Genomic DNA, 11,205 nt, shown 5'->3' with positions numbered 1-11,205 from the left:
CCAGGGCACTCTCTCCCGCTACGAGCACTCCCGAGACGCCCGGGGCAACAGCCAATGCTACCGTTACTCCAGGGAGCGCGCTGACCACGGAGAGTGCTCTCAGGCCTGCGAAGGCGCGGCCCGACCAGGGGCCTCTACGCCTGCGGGGCCCGAGTCCAGTCGCCCCTTGCCTGGGCCGGCTACTGCCTCCCCGGTCCCGGGCCTGGACCAGTGCCCCCGAGTTTCGGCGGAGATGCCTCGCCGCCGGGGCTAAGGCCGCTTGAGGCCGCCTTCCAGGCAGCTGCTTGCCTCGCGCCTCGCCTGACGGACGCGGCCCTGGGCTTCCTTCGAGGGCGTCCCGGGGCAGGGTGCCTGGAGCCCCGAGCGCCGGCGGCGAGGGTACAGCTGGGCGCAGGGTCCTAAGAACCTGTGAGCAAGCGCGTCCCAGGGGCGGGGACCTCGGCCGGCGGGGGCGGGCCAAGGGTGGGGGCGGGAGACGGCTCCGGGGGCTCCGCGCCATTGGCCGCAGGGCCCAGCGGCAGGAAGGGGCCAGAGAGCGCGGCCCCACCCCGCGGCCGGCAGAGCCTATAGCCGGGAGCGCGGAGCGCGGATAAATGTAGCGCCGCGGCGCGGGCCGGCAGCTCTCCGAGGGCCCGGAGCGCGGCGGAGCCATGCAGTACCCGCACCCCGGACCGGCGGCAGCGGGCGCCTTGGGGGTGCCGCTGTACGCGCCCACGCCGCTGCTGCAGCCAGCGCACCCGACGCCGTTCTACATCGAGGACATCCTGGGTCGCGGGCCCGCCGCGCCCACCCCCACGCCCACGCTGCCGTCCCCCAACTCCTCCTTCACCAGCCTCGTGTCCTCCTACCGGACCCCGGTATACGAGCCCACGCCGATCCACCCCGCCTTCTCGCACCACTCCGCCGCCGCGCTGGCCGCCGCCTACGGACCCGGCGGCTTCGGGGGCCCTCTGTACCCCTTCCCGCGGTCGGTGAACGACTACACGCACGCCCTGCTCCGCCACGACCCCCTGGGTAAGGCGGCCGGGGTCATGGCGGGGCCGAGCCCGGGCGGCGGCGAGAAAGGCGCCACCCGGCAGGTGGCAGCGCCCAGGAGGCGGCGGGGGCGGAGGGGAGGCAACAGAAAGTTGTGGCAAAAGAGATTGAAAAGCGGCTGTCGGGCGCGCGCGGGGGACGGCAGGCGCGGGCCCCGGCGGCGGGCAGCCCAGTCTGCCCGCACCATGACTCAGATTGGTTTTCCTGCACCTTGCAGGCGTCGGGGCGCGCGGGCCCGGGCCGGACCTCGGGCGCTGCCGCTGGGGCCCGCGGCTGGAGGAATCCTGGGGGCGCGTGTCGCCCGGGTGGGGCTCCCTTAGCTGGAGGGACTGGGAAGGGAGAGCCAAAGCGCCCCGGGCCGCCCCTGCGGGGCAGGGATAGCTGCCGGGCCGGGGTGGTTACGGGGCTGGACCTGGTTCAACAAGCTTGTGCAGTGAAAGAGCCTGACCCTTTCCGTTCATACAGGAAATCTTGAGTTCTCGATAGGAGTAAATCTGGTTTCAGAAGCTGTTAAGTGTTTTCCTGGCTGCATGAAGCAGACCCTTCCCCCGGAGTAGTGCACGCTGCTGATTATTTTATCGACATCCTCAATACAGACAAATTCAGGAAACACTCGACTTCTGATAGCCGGGATCCGTTTTTCTGATATTGTTCATTTCCTCTGTGTGGGATGTGACTTTATGGCAGCTAAAATAACCAGTTGCTTCCCTTTTTTTTTTTTTGAGGCTGTTTTGCCCCAGTCTGAATCCTGACGTAAGCAAAATCTCGAAAAAACAACATTGCCAACTTTCAAAGCATTTAACGCAGGCCTGCAGACCCACGGACGGACGGACGGACTGACCCACACGTCTTTGGAATAGGAAGGGCAGCGCGGACACGTCGGCCGCATAGAGTTTGCGGGACTTGTCCCCTCAGTGCGTGGCCTAAGAAATAAGCCACCCGTGATCTGCGCTCCGGGTGGCCCTTGGTGCCCCCGGGTAAATAAAACGAGGCTCCTTGCCTTGGGCCGCCAGGGTTTTAAATCTACTCTGTTATTGGCAGCTTCTGCAGGCACCCTGGAGACAACTAACATACTAATTAATTGACATTTTAATGTCATCAGTATTATGGTGTGGCCCCTCACTCAGTTCTCCACCTTCCTTTCTCGTCGCTAGAGATTTGGGGGGGATTATATTTTAGTTCTTTTTTTTTAAGTTATTATATTGTGTTTTTGATTCCATTCTTGAGGGTTTGATGGCGCAGGCCCGGTGCGGCTCTGTTTGCCTTCTGGGCCCCGAGGGGGACCCTCAGCCAGGCCGGGCCTGGGGGCAAACGTTTTCGCAGAGCGCGCCCTGGGTTTCCTTGGGTTACTGCTGGGACTGCGCAGGAGGAAGCAAAGGGTTTTTCGAGATAGACCAACAGGAAACACATTGACGGAAATGTTGCCATAGCCCACGGGGTGGCTCTAACTGGCCGCCCCCACCGGCCGGGTGTGAAATCAGAGGAGGCCCGGCGCCCTCCAGCCAGGATTGGAAGCTCCACGCGCCCTGAAGCTTGCTCTCGGGCCGGAGGGCTTCCGTTGTAGCCAGGCCGCCGGCCCCTGGCAGCAACGCCTTGGCTAGTGTGACAGACCCACTCTTCCCCAACCTAACGGGTGTTTGGAAAGTGCGGTTCACCAAGGGAGAGGACCTCTCTGCAGGTCCTCTAGACTAAAAAAGTTGTGTATAAATTTTGAGAGCGACTGATTAAAGAGGGTCATGGTATTTTAAGCTCAACCTAGAGTCGGTGTTCTTTTGGGGATCAAAATAATTGTACTTAGCCATGGGTGTGATGGTGGTGTGTGTCTGTGAGCATACACGTGTGATCTTTGTGCACATGCCGTGTAGGTGTGTGACTTTGGATGTTCCTGTGCCTCTGGGTATGATGTGTATTGGTGGGAGCGTGTTGGGTCCACGTCTCAGGGGGTATACGTGAATTTGTCTGCTTGAGTGTCCCGTAGCCTCCCCTCGCCTTCTTTGTCATCCCCAGTGCAGACAGGTCCGGGTGGGCCAAGCCGCTTCAGGGCCCTCACTAACTGTCTCTTTTGCCCGCAGGCAAACCCCTGCTCTGGAGCCCTTTCCTGCAGAGGCCTCTGCATAAAAGGAAAGGCGGCCAGGTGAGGTTCTCCAACGACCAGACCATCGAGCTGGAGAAGAAGTTTGAGACCCAGAAATACCTCTCCCCGCCCGAGAGGAAGCGTCTGGCCAAGATGCTGCAGCTTAGTGAGAGGCAGGTGAGCTCGCTCGCGGGGCGCAGGCAGGCTCCTGGGGCGGGGGTCGCGGGGCAGAAGGGAGACAGTGGAGCCACCGGGAGCTCTGGCGCGCCTGGAGCGCTGGTTGGCTCAGCAGCTCCTGAACGGCTTCTCCCCTCCTCCCCAGGTCCCTCGGGATTCTGGGCTCCTGGCAAGTTTTCTTTCTGTCTTTCCTGTAGGTCAAAACCTGGTTTCAGAATCGACGCGCTAAATGGAGAAGACTAAAACAGGTATTGACATGGTTCTGTTTCTATGGAAATAAATATTTTTATCATGTTATCTCAATGCGAGGCCTGTTACAGGTTGTATGCAAAAGTCATCTGAGGGACTATTTAACCTCTTCACCTTGATTAAAAAGGCAAATAGTCCTGCTGAAATTCAGGATGAGTTGTTCAGGCGGCAGTAATGCTAAAAGCACCTAATGCGGTTCCTATATCAATTATGCTTGGGTTTTCACACACTGGCTAGTAAAACTCCCAGCTAATTGTTTTATAAACCCCATATGTTGTTTATCTAATTAACGCAGGAAAGATAAAGTAATTGACAGTAAATGACTTAAGCAGTTATCTTTGGGAGAAAATTGTTTCTTTTATTTACACAGCCACAATAAAACTAGGCAGAGCTCAAGGGTAAATATAAGGAAATAAACACTTTTAAGTCTTGTTTGCACTGTTTTTTAGAAGAATTAAATATCAAAGTGTTTAAAAATTATTTTCCCTCTAATTCTAGCTCTTAAAATGAATATAAAAACAGTAAGAGAATATCCAAGCCTGTTTGAAAGGCAGCTTAAACTTTCTAACAGTCTTTCTTCCAATGACCTTGTTACGCAATATGTGATAAAAAGTAAAGGCTAATTCAGTTTTTAAAGAAGCTCTGTTGACTTAAAGCTAAAGATTTGTTTTTGATGTCCTAATCTGGATGTCTTCTCCAAAGTTATCTGACAAATGCTTAATTTTTCATTTGCCAGTCTATATACGGTTTATAATAAATGAAATAGTTTTGAAACAATAATGAGTGGGGAAATTGAAAGCAGCAGTGCATTTTAAAATTTAGCGATAAATTTCACATTCCCTCTCAATATCTGAACTTGTGAATTGTTACATAGTTGTAAGCTTGGTAAATCTATTATTCTATAGTCTTGCTTTAGAAAAAAAAACCTTAGCAGTATATCATAATATTTCCTCATAGTGTCTATGTGCATTTTAGACAAAAACAGGATTAAAAATTTACTAACTTATTTGGTTCTTGGTCAAAGGTAGTTTACCAGGGACTTTAAAAACAGTGGTTCCTATGTAATATGGGAATATTTTCCAGAAATTTCCTCCAGATTTTTTAAGTAAATGATATTTGTCTCCCTTTCCAGTTAGCAACATTCTTCCAGTTCTGCATTTTTTTCTTTGCCATGATTGTGTAACTTGCTACACATATTTATGTGTGTATATGTTTGTGAACTTACTCCAGAAAATGCATAAAAAAAGGATTCAATCTAATAATTTTGAAACTTTATCCTTAATTCACTATTTAGCATTCATATTTTTTAAATGTCGGAAGACTTTGTTAATTGGCAAGGTTTAAATATTTGAAGAATATAGATAGTGTGTATCTGTAGTGATCTAGTTTCTTTTTCTCCCTAAACTTTTAAGAACCTTGAGACCATGGGTCTGGGCTGGAGTTAAGCCTTCATTTGACATAACACATTTACATTTATATTTGTGATTGGTTGTTCTTATCTGGCAAGAGTATAATCTTTCTCTGGATATGACAGGAACTTTATTTCTTCCAAAGTGAGAAAGAAGCACAAGTATGTATTTTCTGAATAAAAATATTATACCTGAAAGCAGTTGATAAACTAAAAATTAAAAAGATGATAGAAGATGAAAAGACATTTGATTTATGTCTCTCACTTCTTCATATCTCATGATCCCACCAATCTCCATTTTCATCCTCTTCATTCAGGAGAACCCTCAAAGCAATAAAAAAGAAGAACTGGAAAGTTTGGACAATTCCTGTGACCAGAGGCAAGACAGTGAACAGAATAAAGGTGCTTTGGATAGCTCTCAATGTTCGCCCTCCCCTGTCTCCCAGGAAGACCTTGAATCAGAGATTTCAGAGGATTCTGATCAGGAAGTGGACATCGAGGGTGATAAAGGCTATTTTAATGCTGGATGATGACCACTGGCATTGGCATGTTCAGAAAACTGGGCTTTGGAATAACATTTGCTACAGGAAATCTCCATAGATGAACTGGAAAACTATATGAGAAAGGGAATCAATTTTGGGTATTCTGGAAACCTAAAATGTTTGGTGCACTGGCTAAATAACAAACACATTGAAACCTTAATTTTGACTTAAATAGTTTATGAACTGATTTTAGAGTGTATGATAAAAGGACTCTTCACTGATTAAATTCACCCCCTTTTTAAAAAGTAACTTGTTTTTTCTATTTATAAAAAGTAATTTTGAACTTTTTTGTTAAATTTTTAAGTTATAACTTTAAAGATTTTAATAGGAATTTCTTGAATGATTTTTCTATAACCTGTTTCTACATCCCACTTAATGGAAAAGTAAAGGGACATCCCAAATCCAGAGGTATGCCTTGGAAAGGGGGCCCACAATTCAGGCAGCCTTGTAATATTTTAAAGGAAACATTCCTTACTTTTTTGTTACATTCTTACACTGCTGCCTTAAATCCAAAACCATCTCAGAGCTTTTGTCTCGGGGATGCATGTGTTCTTTTTGTCAGAGAGATATATAATCAATATAAGTTGATAATCTTAAATGCTTGTTTTGCACTGTCACTTAGAACCTGTTTGACCAAGGTGTTAAGGGGATAGTACAGTCCAGTTCAAGCAGAGAAACTGACTCTGATTCAGTGACTAAAATTAATCACAGATGAACTAGAAGTAGCAGATTAATTAAATGTAAGTAGATTGTAGATATTGTGTTTTATATTAAACAGTGTTTATAACGTGTGTATATATAATTGTTCACTGTAAAAAAGACATGGCCAAAATGGTTTGTTTTTTTTAAATGAGTAACTTGTATATAAAATAAATCCGTCGGTGGGATGACTGACCTCTTTGGACCTCTCATTCTTCGATTAAAACAAACCCACACCTTTTCTTCCAGCGCCTGAGGTGACTGGCGCGGTGCTGGGCGCTGGGGCCGGGGCTGGGGCGTGGGGTCCTGCGCAGGAGCGTCTGGCGGTGCGTCTCGCCGGCGCTCCTGCGGCTCGTGGCTCCTGGCGTCCTGGGGGCGCGGTTCTGGGGCTGGCACCTGAAAGGTAGATGTGAGCCTTTTCCCGGGCGTTTGCTGGGGGTTGGCGGGTGGGGGGCGGGGAGTGGTGTGTGTGTCTGGAGTAGCGGAGGAGGCCAGCAGACCCCGAGCCCCGGGCGCGCCAGGCGGCGGGAAGGGAAGAGCAGCTGCGCCGCGGCGGAGCGCGGGGGCCGCTGAACGCCATCGATTCACCTTGGCTGGCCGGGCAGCCCGGGCCGCCGTCCTTGACCCGCGTGAGTCAACACTGCGTCATCCTTGAGCTGCCGAGCCCGGGTTGGGGGTCCGCTTAGGGGGAGGGGAGTACTTTGTGCCAGGACAGCGGTTCTCCTTCTCCAGCGAGCTTCAGAATCACCTGCAGAGCTTTTTGGAACTCATTGCCCAACCCATCCCCAGAGTTTCTGATTTGGGTAGGTCTGGGGTGGGCCAGGGAATTTACACTTCTGACAAGTGCCCAGGTGTTGTCCAAGCTGCTGGTCTGGGGCTCTAAGGTGCTCCTTATGTGGAAAAAGCAGGTGGGACCCGCGTTCACCCCTCACTCCCTCAGCTGCTCCCCTCCTCCCGACAATTCCTGCCAGTGTGGGAACAGGAGGCTGGCAGCTTTGAGAAGGAGGACGAGGGGAGGTGGGAGCAGGGTTCCTGGTTGAGGGGAGGGAGCAGGGTTGAGGAAGAGGTATTGTGAGCTGGGGAGGAATGAAGTGCTGAGCTGGGAGTGCGTGTGGAGCTGCGAGGAAGGGTGGGCTGAGGTTTCTGGCTGGGCCGGGTATTGCCAGCCCAGCTGCTTGCCTACTTGGGCCGTCAGGTTCCTGACATTCCAGGAAAATGATGAGCGAGATCTGTGAGGGGAGAGTCCAGAAATCTCTTCCTCAGATTGGGATTGACATATACACGCTACTATATATAAAATAGGTAACTAGGGCTTCCCTGGTGGCGCAGTGGTTGAGAATCTGCCTGCCAATGCAGGGGACACGGGTTCGAGCCCTGGTCTGGGAAGATCCCACATGCCGCGGAGCGACCAGGCCCGTGAGCCACAGCTACTGAGCCTGCGCGTTTGGAGCCTGTGCTCCGAAACAAGAGAGGCCATGATAGTGAGAGGCCCGCGCACCGCGATGAAGAGTGGCCCCCACTTGCCACAACTAGAGAAAGCCCGCGCGCAGCAACGAAGACCCAGCACAGCCATAAATAAATAAATAAAAATTAAACTTAAAAGACACAAGTCAGAAACTGTATACTATTACAAGAAAATTTTCACAAGAAAAATAAATATTATTCATAAAATTAAAAAAAAAATAGGTAACTAATAAGGACCCTGTGTAGTACAGGGAACTCTACTCAATACTCTGTAATGGCATATATGGGAAAGAATCTAAAAAAGAATGGATATATGTATAACTGATTCACTTTGCTGTACACCTGAAACTAACAGCATCGTAAATCACCTACACTCCAATAAAAATGAAAAAAAAAAAAAAAAAAAGAAATCCCTTCCTCTAGCCTGGGCCTCCATGGAGGCCTCTAGTTATTGTGGAGTTGGGTGCCTCTGGGCTGAGGTCCTGTGAAGGAATGCCTCTGCCCCTGGCCTGGCTTGACCAGGGCTGTGGCTTCCCAGACATGAGCACTCAGATGAAGAGAGTGAAAAAGTCGTTGCACTTAGGGGGTTGTCACACCCTGCCTCCTTAGATTCCAAGAAGGCCCCTGGAATTACCTGTGAATTTTATTTATTTATTATTTATTTATTTTAATAATTTTTTCCATCAAACTTGCTATATCGCTACTTTCAGATAATTTTTTTTTAATCAACAGGGGACTCCTTTTTAAAAAACATTTATTTATTTATTATTTATTTTATTTATTTATTTTGGCTGCACTGGGTCTTAGTTGCGGCACGTGGGATCTTCCTTGCGGCATGCAGGATCATTTTTTAGCTGCGGCAAGTGGGCTTCTTAGTTGCGGCATGCATGTGGGATCTAGTTTCCCAACGAGGGATCGAACCCAGGCCGCCTGCATTGGGAGCGCAGAGTCTTAAACACTGGACCACCAGGGAAATCCCTACCTGTAAATTTTAATTTCTGAGAAAACTTGTACTGGGTCCTGAAGCAGAGAGGTGTGCATTGGCCTGGAAGTTTAAAGATTTGGGTTGGAGTTTAAGTTCTTTGCCTCAGTTCTTTCATCTGTTGAATGAAGATGGTCTAGTTGATCTACATGACCCTTACCAGCACCCCAATTCCCAACTCAGTTCTCCTCAATGTCGGAGCCCAAAGTAGACATCCAGTGGGAGGGTCTCCTTTCCCCTCAACTGTAGGTTCCAGGCTCCCTGTCCCTGCCTGACAGGTTTCATCAAGGTTTCAAAGGTCATAGTCAGTCTCATTTGAAAAGAGGACTGTCTGTATCAGAGTTTGGGGAGAACAGGAGGCTTATGGGCCTAATATTGAATTAAAGCAATCCTGAAATCAGTGTGTGTGTGTGTGTGTGTGTGTGTGTGTGTGTTCACTCCTGGAGATAACCTCTGGTTAATGTTTATTCTTGAGAATAACTGTATCATGACTATCAAGCAGTGGAATACAGGTTTATGTATTGATTGGCACTAGAAAAATTGAGGAGTGAAATCCTGTTTTAAAGTAGACAATCCCTGAAACCAGGCCGTTTTCCAATTTAAAGCTATTCCCAATTCTCTTCAAGTTGATCATGTTCTGAATCTAAACATGTCCTTAAGAATCCACAGCATGTTACCTGGAGGAAGTACAGTATTTTCAGGACACAGGTTGGCATTAACTGTTTTCTAAAGTGCCCCATTGCAGATTGCCAATGAATATTTACAAATTCTTCCTACAATCCAGGCATTTTTCATTTGTTTGTCTTTTGGCTATTTCATGTTGAAGCAGCATGTATGACCTTTACAGCACAACTCCTGTCTTGTTTTTAACTCTTTTTATCAGGAGATTCAACTTGAAAACGGTTATCATTTAGCAGAAAGACAAACAGAAAAGCACATTTTTGTAAGCAAAACGTTAATGATTGGAAGAATTGCCCTAATTTCACCATGACAGTGTGTGATTAATCCCCTGGGTCATGTACTTATACTTTAAGTTATTCAGTTCGTCAGTCTTTGATATTCAGAACCCTTTCTAACTTAATAGGATATTGATTTTGTTGGATGATGTACTTTGACTCTTTAAACAACATCACTTTTAGGAATGACTAGGCCGCTGTGTAGTATTTTATTTAGAGAACTGTTGCATAAGGTTTCTTTTTCTTACTTTTTATGGTTTTCTCAGGGTGAAGGCTGATAAGACATCTTGTGGGAAAAGAGGAAACCATCTCTGATAGTGAAAGTACCTATTCTCTTTCAACATTTCTGACAACCTTTTTTCTGTGTGTGGTTTCATTGTTGTGAATATTCATTTTAGTTAATGGGGGCAGGGCAGGGATTTAAGAAAATGTATCTAGACTTGGGGGAAATGCATTTAGCTGGGGACAGAACACACTTACCAAAAACCCCCATTCCAGTTATACTGCCTTGTGGAAGACAACGGGAACTCAAAATCTCACGCTTTTGATTCTTCTTTAAAATCTAATGATTTAAAAATCTAATGCTCCTCTAAATCTGTGATTGGAGGTGATATTTATGTGAATACTGACAGCATGGGACAAATGTGGAAAACTAAACAATCACTCACTATGCCTCTAATTAGGAGTTTGGTATCTCGTAGTAAAAATAATCAGATGTTGTACTAACATTTACTTTTCATCCCTTTGGGTTTCATGAAATTCCAGCTGGAATCTCTATCTAATCTGATTTTATCCCTTGATACTTTTTGTGTGTGTGTGTGTGTTGTTGTTGAATCCGAATGAGAAGCCCTTTGGAGATTCCTCCCACCCACCAGTATACCTGAGGTCCAAGGTCTACAGAACATTAGCTACCCCTTCAGATATGGCTGTGGGGAACCCTACTCGGGAATCTTACCGTTGTGGATAAGAGCAGGGCTGGAAGTAAGGCAGACGAGTCCCCTCCACCTCCCTTGCTGGTTGGGGGCCTTGGGCTCAATTCTCAGCCTCAATTCCTCGAGAGGTGGGCGGCTCACCTGAGAGGAGGCATCAATACCTGGCACACAGTGGGCGCCAAGTGTCAGCCAGAAAAGCTAGAAAGCCCCCACTGAGTCCCTTCTTTTGAAGCAGCTCTTTGATTCGCAGTTGCAGGCGGGAAACCTCTTCAGTCGGATGTACACAAATCTCTCCAGACAATAGAGAGGGCCGCGGGGAGGAGACCTTGGGGCTGGAAAAGGCATTTCCTGTCTGCGGAGGATCTTGACTTTGGAGCATCCGGCGGTAGCCGCGAGGTTTTCGAGGCGGCCGAAAACTTTCTCGTGTGGCTGCTTAAAAAAGTCACTGCCAATTTCAGGCGATTTTCTCGATGAAAGCTAAGGAGATAACTTCTCACTTAAAAAATTTTTTTAAGCGTTAGAATTTTTTTTTTTTCTAATTTGGAAGGGGAGTTTGGTATCATTCAAAATCTTAAAAATTCAAAAATCTCATCACCCATCTCATCACTCCATAACACTACGACAAGAAAGGGTTAACGTAACCTCATCCCTGCCCGACCCCCAATTCATAGAGACTGGCAGGAAGAG

General features: G+C 48.1%; 1 protein-coding gene across 1 annotated transcript; it reads left to right on the top strand.

The window, feature by feature from the left end:
• The first annotated feature begins 554 nt into the window (after positions 1 to 554).
• HHEX (hematopoietically expressed homeobox) lies at positions 555 to 6,380 on the top strand. Its single transcript, XM_057530342.1, has 4 exons — positions 555 to 1,014; positions 3,108 to 3,286; positions 3,484 to 3,534; positions 5,261 to 6,380. The coding sequence occupies exons 1-4, from the start codon at positions 651 to 653 to the stop codon at positions 5,471 to 5,473; spliced, it is 807 nt and encodes a 268-aa protein (XP_057386325.1). The 5' UTR covers positions 555 to 650; the 3' UTR covers positions 5,474 to 6,380.
• The last annotated feature ends 4,825 nt before the right edge of the window (positions 6,381 to 11,205 follow it).

The sequence above is a fragment of the Balaenoptera acutorostrata genome, chromosome 16, assembly GCF_949987535.1.
Source record: "Balaenoptera acutorostrata chromosome 16, mBalAcu1.1, whole genome shotgun sequence".
In the NCBI taxonomy this organism is placed as follows: domain Eukaryota; kingdom Metazoa; phylum Chordata; class Mammalia; order Artiodactyla; family Balaenopteridae; genus Balaenoptera; species Balaenoptera acutorostrata.
Note: the sequence above shows the minus strand (reverse complement) of the source record. Positions and strands in the feature narration are given on the sequence as shown.

Excerpts from the sequence above, each read along its gene's own strand:
- HHEX (XM_057530342.1), top strand. The coding sequence starts at position 651 with ATGCAGTACCCGCACCCCGGACCGGCGGCAGCGGGCGCCTTGGGGGTG. Across the intron at positions 1,015-3,107 it reads GCTCCGCCACGACCCCCTGG|GCAAACCCCTGCTCTGGAGC; the intron begins GTAAGGCGGCCG and ends TTTTGCCCGCAG. Across the intron at positions 3,287-3,483 it reads TGCAGCTTAGTGAGAGGCAG|GTCAAAACCTGGTTTCAGAA; the intron begins GTGAGCTCGCTC and ends TCTTTCCTGTAG.